Source organism: Psittacula echo, assembly GCF_963264785.1.
Source record: "Psittacula echo genome assembly, chromosome: 5".
Taxonomy (NCBI): Eukaryota; Metazoa; Chordata; class Aves; order Psittaciformes; family Psittacidae; genus Psittacula; species Psittacula echo.
This window is the reverse complement of record NC_137739.1, coordinates 45,439,599-45,450,256: the sequence shown is the minus strand read 5'-3', so window position 1 is coordinate 45,450,256 and position 10,658 is coordinate 45,439,599. Positions and strand designations below refer to the sequence as shown.

The following is a 10,658-nucleotide window of genomic DNA, read 5'->3' as shown; positions in this document are numbered from 1 at the left end:
TAGACAGTCAAGTCCACATCCTACATTGCTGCACGGGACTATCCTGCCCTAGCTGCAGCACTTTTCCTTTATTTCTGTTCAACTTCCTGAGTCTCCTGTTATCATTGCTTGTCTACATGCCTCTGAATAGCAGTGCTGCCCTCCAACGCATCAACCACTACCCAAATTGTACTAGGCATGCATTCAATCTCATTGTCCAAGTTGTCAATTAAGATGTTAATGGTATCACTCCAAGCATCAATGCCAGAGGAACACTATGTAGGCTTTGAACTACTGACTACCACTTTTTTTTCCACCCACTGGAAGCTCCAGGTATTTTACCCCCATATTACTACATATGGTACAATATACTGTTGTTGAATCACAAAAGGAAAACCTGTGAAGGAAGCAAGCTATATGTATGTGAAAACCCCCACATTTTTAAAGGGTTAACTACATCTTTAAGAATCACATCATGTTTTTTATTTTAATCCCTGACTTTTCATTGTGGACTATTGTCGTAGTTTAAGCCCAAGCTGTAAATCAGAACCACGCAGTCTACTGCCCCCCCCCCCACCTTTCTTCCCTCCGCTTCTGGAGGGACGGGGAGGAGAATCAAAAGAATGCAGCTCCCACGGGTTGAGATAAGAACAGTTTAATAACTAAGGTATAACACAAATCACCACTGCCGCCACCAACAATAACAACGACAAGAGAAGTAACAAGGGAAGAGAATACGATACCGCCCGCCAGAAAAGACAGCCCGACCGACCAGGGGACGTGCCCTTCCCGGGTAGCTCCCAGTTCCATCCCCTGGCATGACGTGCTGTGGTATGGAACACCACCTTGGCCAGTCTGGGTCAGGTGTCCTGTCCCCGCTTCCTCCCGGCCCCTCCTCCTCCCTGGCAGAGCATGAGACTCACAAAATCCTTGGTCAGTCTAAACATCGGTGTTATCAATTTTTTTTGTTCCCAAGCCAAAAGTCAAAAACACAGTGCTGCAACAGCTACTAAGAAGGAAAAAAAAAAAAAACAAAACTGACTGCCACTGCTGAACCCAGGACAACTATAGCAATAGGACAAGAGGTAATGCATTCAAACTTAAACAGGGGAAGTTCAGGTTAGATATAACGAAGAAGTTCTTTACTGTGAGGGTGGTGGGGCACTGGAACAGGTTGCCCAAAGAAGTGGTGAATGCTCCATCCTTGGCAGTGTTGAAGGCCAGGCTGGGCAGAATCTTGGGCGATATGGTCTATTGTGAGATGTCTCTGCTCAAGGCTGGGGGATTGGAACTAGATGATCCTTTCCAAACCTAACCATTCTATGATTCTATGATTCCATGACATTCTTAATACCTTTATCCTTCTTCAGTTGATGTTCCTACAGGATAATCCATGCACCCCTAAATGCACGGATTTTTTAAAATATGCATTTTTTGTAACAACAGCTAAGCATGCTTTTGGAAAACTGCAACAGGTCAGACAGTTTAAGTAGCCAGGTAATCTTTCCCGGTGCACATAATAGATAAACATAGTTCCAAACACCACCTTCTACTTTTAAAGCCATCTGCTACAAACTGCACACTAAGCTCTATCAGACCATTTCTGGTTCCACTGCAAGAGAAGGAACCAAGTCTTCTTAGCAAGGAAACATTAGAACCACTTCAAGTATCACTACCTTAAACCAGATGCAAGATTCTTTATTTGCACTATTGTTTCCCACAGTACTTACTTGCTAATTTATCACACCTTCAAGGTCAGAAAAATGAAAGGAAACAATTTTTTATTTTAATGTGAGTAAACAGAAAAAAAACCCAAAACCCAAAAACCCCAAACTTTGATCAAGTTATAGGCATCTGGACATTGGAATGAGAGAGCAAGAACACTCTTTTGGCTTTTATGTTTCTGCTACTGGGTTCTGACACTGTAAAGGAGAAAACTGAGAAAGATGCATCAAGGATGGCTGATACTGGGATGCAGCAGCTGTCTGAGGGAAAGAACTGAGGTCACAAGGAAAAGCTAAAAGGTTCAGCAGACTTAATCAAGTCATAGGTTCATCTATGTTGGTATGTCACCATCAAAAATTATTGTAGAACATGAGAGTATGGTAATTCTACGGTGGCAGTTTATCTGTTCATTTCCAGATAGAAAAACATTACGAAACTTTGCCAAAGCAAACAAACTGTAAGTGCAAATAGACTTTTAAATTACATTAACATACTAGAATAACATTTGGTACAAACACTGTCAACTTTTTATGCATTCTTTGGTAAGCATTTGTGGTGTTTCAGCTGCACTGGGCTTTTTTTTAAAAAAAACAACAACAACAAAAAAAAACCCAAAACAAAACTATTTTTAATGAACTGTGCTCATAGTTCATAAATGCTCAAAGAATGTTCTCACAAAATAAATAACACTGAATAAGCCCTCAAGAGAAATTTCTCACCCCAAACACTGCTTTGCAGTGCATCTTCATGTTTAATTCCCTGATGTATGACTATGCTGTTAGCTTTTGTGATGATGGTAGGCAAACTACCCATTACTGCTTAGCCTTGACAAATCCTCTAATCCACTGGTAAAACAGAACTAAAACATGAAAATAAAATAGTAATCTGATAAATAACAATGAGAAGCAAAACCATGAAGTACCTTCAGTAAAAATACCAAGCTACAACTATGAATGACCAGCACAAATAGGGCTGGTGCTCACTGAGGAACAAAGATTTGGATGGTGAAAGGCAAACCCCGTATCATCACATACTCTCAGACTGACTAGTCTAGGTAGTCTATAGTACTACTATTAGAAAGACATGATCAGAGTATTTGTTATACATTGCTGAGATAAGACTTAACAATAATTCTGACATATCTTACATTCCAGTTACTGACATAGACATTGAGATTGGCAGAGGGGAACCAATAAAAATACATTGTATTATCTCAGGGTTTTTTTTACTTATAAGAAGTCATATTGTGTCTTACAACAATTTCTCTCTACTTCTTGCAAGTAGAAACACCGAAGTTATTTTTGAAGAATGTTAATCCCAAAAGAGAAAGAATGTTTGATTTTTCTACAAACACACTGAAAATCTTAATTTCACTCTGCCACTGTTGTTTGGTGTCTATCAGACTGAGATCATGGTAAATTTCAAATTTCTATTTTTTCTCCTCATAGCATTGTTGCCAGGATCCTAAAAGGCCCCTACAGAATTAAAAGTGACGTTTGTTGAGCCTGAAGTATGAATTCCATAGTTTGCATGAACCACCTACACCTTTCTGTTGCCAGCTCCATTTCCACATGCCGATGCACACCAATCCCAACTTGCAATACCCTCAATATGGCCCATTCTGAACTGAGCAAATCACATGATGATTCCCCAGTGTCCACAAAACTTCATACTGGACTGAAAAGGCAACAATTTAATTGTTCAATTCTTATCATGCAAATGACAAACAAAATTTACAGATGCAGAAAATAAGGGTAAAAACTAGTTACTGTTTTAAGATTATTAAGCTTCTGTTTCTCAAACACAAAACTGATCAACACTTCATCATCATAGAATTATTATAATTTCAAGCAATTTTTGGTCCATTCTTCCATGATACTTTACTGCCTCCTTTTCATACTTTTAAATAGCATGCAATATCCTGTTCAGATTGTTATTAATTTCAAAAAACCAGTTCTCCAACCTTGCTGTACTTTTAAATGGTTAAGCAGTACCAGGAACCTCAAAAAGTAATTTAACCTGTTTTCTTTACACATTTTCTTTTGCACATTCAGATGGGAGAGAAGGAGACTTTGTAACTGTACTCATTTCAGTAAACTGACATAGAGTTCTCACGAAGTAACAAAGATACCCTACCTTGATGGACTGACTGTAAGGTCCAATGTTAGCAGGTGCCCAGTGGGAAATGCTCTGTACATGCATGACCAGTTTTTCATCACGTAACACATCATCTGCTGCAATGTCATATTTATGTGCAAGGCAGTCAATGCAAAATAGCACTCCATCAGGTAACAGGGTTTCCACACATACTCTGAAAACACAAGACAATTTCTTATTTCGAACAGAGTTTGCTTGTACTAACTTTCAGCATTTATTTTCCATGGGTTTTTTTGTTTGAATACTATGTAATGAAATTTTGTCAGGAACATAAAGCAAAAGCTGTGGTACTGTGATAACCTGCTAGCATTAATATTGTTATCTTCTTTCCAAATAATGGTCACCTTCAGACTGCCAGCAAGATAATTTCCATTACCAGTGAGAAGTTAGCATCATAGTCAATGGCTCATTTGCATTTATTTTTAGGATGTGTGTTACTTTATTAAAAACATATGATTTCTTTTATTAAAAAAAAAAAACCAAAAACCAACAACAAACAAACAACAAAAACCAACAACTCTTGACCACGCAGCTCCGGAAATGACAGATAGGTTACGCTAAGCAGCCTTTAGATTGAGCGTATCATTGTCATATTCTTATCTCCACACATTTTTTACTGAACATCCTTCCAGTGATTGGATTATAGGTTCAGGCTTCTAAAAAGCAGCAGCTTATTGTTCCTTTACACCCTTCCCACATCTTATCATGCAATATCAAGAATATTTTTCTGTTATACTTCAGGTTGCATGACAGACACACACTTGATGACAGGACTGGAAACCTACTTAAGCATTCATTTTAAATGTTCATTTTTCTTTGCTTCAAGGTAGACTGAGTGCCTGGATGGACAGACAGATGTGGCCAGTGAAAAAGAATGGGGTGGGGTGAGGGGAACCAACATTTCAAAGCCTGAAAAATAATTATATTTCCAGTTCATGCATAAAAAAGCTATTTAGCTCCCAGCAGGAATCCAACAAAAAATTTACTTGTTCTCTTTACATATCATATAACATAACCTTCAAAAAGTCTTCTCATCTTGCTTACTTCTTCCAAGGAAACTATTTTTCTCCCCTCCTCCCATATGCAAATACAGTATTTTTTCCTCATTACCATCATCATAAGCATGGATGAATGGATTTTCTGCTTGGACTGGTGAATTTTTAAAACAATTTTGCAAATTTAGTGCAGATCTACACCCTTTGAGTCAGCGCTTCCAGCATATTGCTTGTGAGAACTCCCACAACTAGGTCTCTGTGCATTATGCAATGATGCAGCCATGCAAACTGCTGCACAATTTTTCTTCTGGACAAAATGCAACATAAATCTGTTTGTTCCATAAAAATAATAATAAAAAGCCATTTTCCTGCAACTTCCTAATCTTTCTACCTGCTATTTTAGTGATGGAAGGCTATGTGGCTGGCTAGGTAAATGTGGAGGCTTAAAACATGCAGCACCATGAGAAATGAAGAAAGCTAATTGGGAGAAGGTGAGTCACATGGAGAACTTACAATACACAGGAGTGGAAATTAATTTTGTGTAGTTTACAGCTGGGACTAGATACTTCCTCTAAAGGCACACACAATTCACACTTCATCCCTCTGTGATTTCGTAATCCTGGACTACATCAACATCTTGAAGAAGCCTCTTCCTGCTCTTTTAGGTTCTTCTGACACCCAGACTGTGTAGTAGAATGTGATTCTATGACAATGATTATCTTTACAATATCTTTTAACTATTTCCCATGCTGTACCTAAAATTCATATACCTACACTACACTTCATATTCTGTAATAGGAGTATAAAATATAGTATTCTATATTAGAAAATTGCTAAACAGTTGATTTTAAAAATATGAACTAGACATGAGGTTTGACCTCACAGTTCACCCTGCTTTGAGCAGAGGACTGGACTAGATGATCTCCAGAGGTCCCTTTCAACCTGTATTAACCTATGGTCCAAGTTGAATTTTTAAAACTATAGCAATTCTGCAAACTGAGTATATTACCTCAGATGCTTAAAGACATAACTTCCTATAATAAGAAATAAACCTTTTTGACAAAGGCAACAAAGAAATTACAAACAGAAATTAGTTTTAGCTTACAACTTTTTTTTTTTTTTTAAAAAAAAACCCCAAAAATTTCACAGGCTAGGTGTTTGTTACTGAATTTCCAGTGGAAAGAAAAAAACAAAACAACACACCCAAACAACACGGGAATCACACACTGCATACGTAGACTATCAAGATGTTTCATTAAAAATCTTAAAAAAAATCTGTGATTTGGGGATCTATGAATGTGTTCTGGTTTCAGCTGAGATAATTTTCTTCTTAGTAGCTGGTGCAGTGCTGTGTTTTGGCTTCAGTCCGAGAACAATGCTGGTAACACACCAGTGTTCTAATTGTTGCTAAGTAGCACTTACCCTGGTCAAGGTCTTTTGAGTCTTTCATGCTCTGCCAGTGGGGTAGGGCACAAGAAGCTGAGAGGCAGCAGAGACAGGACAGCGGATCAAAACTAGCCAAAGGGCTATTCCATACCACAGCATGTCATCCTCATTATATAAACTGGAGGGAGTTATCCAGAAGGGACTGATCACTGCTTGGGTCAGGCTGGGTATCGGTGAGCAGTTGTATTGTGCATCACTGTTTCCCCTTTCAGTTTTATATCTCTCTATTCACTATTTCCCTAATTATTAGCAATAGTAGTACTGGTATTATATTGTACTTAAGTTATTAAACTGTTCTTATTTCAACCCGCCAGTTTTATAATCTTGATTCTCCTCCCCATCCTGCATAGGGAGGGGGAAGGAGAGGGGTGAATGAGTGGCTGCATGGTTCCTACTCATCATCTGGGTCTAAACCACAACAGAAGTGTTAGCATCAGTGTATTCAGAATTCCAAAATAATTCCTTTTCATACTTGCATTCTTACTGAATATGTAAGTGTAGCTAAGCTACCCACTAAAATCATAATCTGATGGAAACACAAGACATTAAGAACAACCACACTGGATCAAGCCAAAGATCCATCTAGTCCAGTATTCACCTTCAACCACAGATAAGTGCAGATAAGCAGGAGAAGAAAAGGAGCAGAGTAAGCATACACTGGTAGTCTTAAAATAACTCCCGGTGTCTCATTATGCAAATCTCAGGCAACTCAGCTAATTAGTCTTTTGTATTCAACAAAATTAACAGAACAAGGTGAATAAGGTTTGTTACAAGGACCTAGAAGGACCTCATCACTTTTAGGAAGACTTAATAATCATTGATAGATAGGTTTCAGTAATGCTTTCGACATTGTCTCCCATAACAGCCTCATAAAGAAGCTGTTGATGTATGGGCTGGATGAGCAGACAGTGAGGTGGACTGAAAACTGGCTGAATGGCCAGGCCCAGAAGGTGCAGATTAGCTGCAAGAAGTCTTACAGGTGGCCACTAACTAGGCGCATACCACAAGAATTTATAGTGGGCCCAATTCTGTTCAACATCATCATTAATAATTCTGATGATGAGGCAGAGTATACCCTTGTCAAGTTTGCAGATGATATAAAACTGGAAGGAATGGCAGAGATTTCTGTTGTCATCCACATGGATCTTGACAGGCTGGAGAAAGCAGCACACAAGTTCAGTAAGGAACTCACGAAGTTCAACTCCCTCTCCTTGAAAGGCACAAACACATGGCCCAGTATATTCTCAGGGTAAATTGTCTTGAAAGCAGCTTTGCAGAGAAGGACCTGGAGGTTCCTGATGGAAACAAGGTGAACATGAGCTAGCAAAGTGCCCTTGTACCAAAGAGGGATGATGATATCTTGGGCTGCATTCCGAGTACTGTTGCCAGCAGGCAAAGTGAGGCAAACTAACAGCAGCAAATAAAATCCCACGAATAGAAAAGATTTTTCAGTTCAATCAAGTCAGAAGAATTGAGACTTGCAGAAGATGTATTATTCTTCTGTAAGTCCATATATGGGATGCATTTATAAAACTTATGGTATATATTAAGGCAAAAATTTCCATCCCTAGTGTTTTTGAGTTGAGCAGCCCTGATGTGATTACTCCAAAAAGGTAGCAAAAGTCTACTTCTAAGTCTGTGAGGCACAAACATTTGGACAAAAGCTTCATAAATATGGTAACAAGAATTCAATATATTACAGTGTATCATAAAGTGTATCATAAATATACTATAGCAGTAGTCTAATCCTACCTTGCTGGTGGACATAAATCAAATTCTGTCACATAAACTGAATTTATAACATTGAAATCTTTCATGCTCTTCATATACAGATGAACCAAAATAATATCCTTTGGTTTCAATCCCTCTGAAGTCATATTAGCTGCAGGATAAAAATAATACAACTGTTAAAGGCAGAATATTTTAAATGCATGTAGAAGGACAGCATAGGCATTCTGGTTTTGTACAGCAAAACCAACTGGTAATAACCTATCAGTTGTCTAAACCTGACTGAAGGCTTTACAAGATACTACCTTTCCCCATATAATACCTATTTTTTTCATTATATTCTTTGTCATGTTCATTTTCCAAATATAAACAGAATACAAATAAATTTTGGCCACCCTGCACAGTGGTGAATTCTTGCCCCAAGGAAAAATACCATGCATTAATGCATGTACATATGCTACAGTCCAAACTCCTTGTATCCGTAACTTTCACTACCTTGTATTTTTTATTTTCAGTTTATGACAGCTAGCAATCTATAAAGGACTTTGAATCACAAAAAGTACAGAACTGGAAGGGACAATAAGAGGTCTTTTAGATCATCACCCTCTTCAAAGAGAAGATCAAATATTTATATGCTATTCCAGAGGGATGATTGTCTAAGCTGTTTTTAAAACCCCTCACTGCAATAATAATCTCTGCATAAACAAAGAGTTACAAATGGCAAGGCAGAAAATAGGAAGCAGAGGTGGCCACAGGAGAAATGAAGGAAAGATAAGAGCAGAGGAAAGTTCAATCACAGTTGAAAAAGAGATACTGGGAAGTCAAGATCATCTGGAGGTGTAGGCACACAAAATGCATAGCAGACTGTATTACTCTTACATAGCAAATACCGTAACAAGATATGCGATCAAATCTGCAGTGAGCATCTTTAGTAACTGACGAGCAATAGAAAGTAAATTAAGACAAAATCTTCTCTGAATATAGAACATATATTAACAACAGTTTCATGTGACCTAACTTAAATGAGCTATGTTAATCTATATAATGTTAATCTATACATTAGCTTTCCATTGGAGAAGTATAAGAGTATAAAGACAATCTCTTTTGGCCATTGCCTTACTGATAAACAAATACTTCTTGTGTAAAACTCTTCTGTGGTTTTAAAAACAGTTCAGGAGTTGGCACACTTCTAAAAAAAGTTAATTTAGTCACACCAATACTGAATGTTGCTCTGAATGTCTCAGCTTTACTTCATCATACTGCCATTAGTGTTGGCAATCTGAAGATCGGGGTTCTCACTGACAGAAAAGGAAGTGCATGCCAAGTGATATAAGAGATTATACAGCAATTGTCACAAAACTCCTATGAAATCAAGATACACTCTGGAATTATCAGCTGATAAATTAGCACACAATAATAATTCTCTTCAGAAATATAAATGTATTTTAATGCTGCTTGGTAGCAATCACTAGGTCAACACCAGCTATGTCATGAGAAGGGTTTCAACCTGCAGTTAAAAGTTTTGAAGCATTATATGGAATACTGGAGGGGAAAAAAAACCAAACCGACCCTTCTGCCCCCAGCTCTAAATTTAAAATGCAACAAACTGTCTTGTGGACACTTAACAGTATTAGAGCAAGTTGAAGGCAGGGAGATTTGGATAAATTCATAATTTCTAGCTTTATTTTTTAAAATCTTCTTAAAGTAAGTAAAAGTACAATCCCCTTTTGCTATACATGAACTAGAGGAATGATGGGAATAATTTTTCCCTAACTTGGAAGCTGAACAAAATTGATCCTCCAAAGCACTCTATCTATTAGAAAGGCAAAAATGATGAACCAGTTACTAACCCATCACTTGGGTTCTTGATGGCAAGCTCTGCTTCCCAAGGAGAGGACTCCTACACAGCACATCTCCAAGATGTACAGGGAAACTATATAGCCTTTCTTCTATATTTTGAACCATTCACTGCTTCTAATAATTTATAAAACATAAGGCAAGACTCATCCTTACTTAGGCAGAACTCACTAAAAAGAACTGACCCAAAAGACAATATTAGCCAAAGTACAGATTCATCTCTCTAAAATGGCTATCCAGGATTCTTAGGCTGAGAACCACAAAATACAGTATCCAAACTATCTTCAGGAAGAAGCATTTTGGACTAATTTCTAATATAATAAAGTTCTATGTAGTTCCCTTCAAGACTATGGAACTTTGTCATGTTACAGCTGCACCAGAGCTGCTTCATATATAAAGCAATGCAATCTTTGTCACCTTCCAATCATATCTAAAGAAAAATCTAACAAAAGAATTTAAGAAAATAAATGTAAACAGCCATGTACTGGGCTCCCTTCTGTTCTCCTATTTCATGGAAGAATTGCATCCACTTTAACAGAACCACCATGTTTCATAACTTCTAGCAATAACTTTCCATTTCTGAATCCTTTTGGCAGCACTTATCCTCTTTAGATGTGATTAAATCAGTTAACCCATCAAAGAGTTTAAAAGGACCATGCTTATTCCATTTTCACAGCACTGAAGATTGAACTGCTGTACAGATTGCATGAGTTCAGAAAAAGCCTTGTGCATATTTGCAGATCAGTTAAGTTCTTAGAAAAAAATTGATTC

The 10,658-nt window shown here is 37.7% G+C and overlaps 1 protein-coding gene across 3 annotated transcripts in view; it reads right to left on the bottom strand.

Annotated features, from left to right (window-relative positions):
* Nucleotides 1-10,658, bottom strand: part of DPH6 (diphthamine biosynthesis 6) — a gene marked incomplete at both ends in the record, with an annotated part of 219,439 nt that overhangs the window by 122,282 nt on the left and 86,499 nt on the right. For all 3 annotated transcript variants that reach the window (XM_080619967.1, XM_080619968.1, XM_080619969.1), the window contains 2 exons: nt 3,841-4,015; nt 8,055-8,184. In XM_080619967.1, the coding sequence (XP_080476093.1) occupies nt 3,841-4,015; nt 8,055-8,184 (305 nt within the window). The remainder of the gene's footprint in view (nt 1-3,840; nt 4,016-8,054; nt 8,185-10,658) is intronic.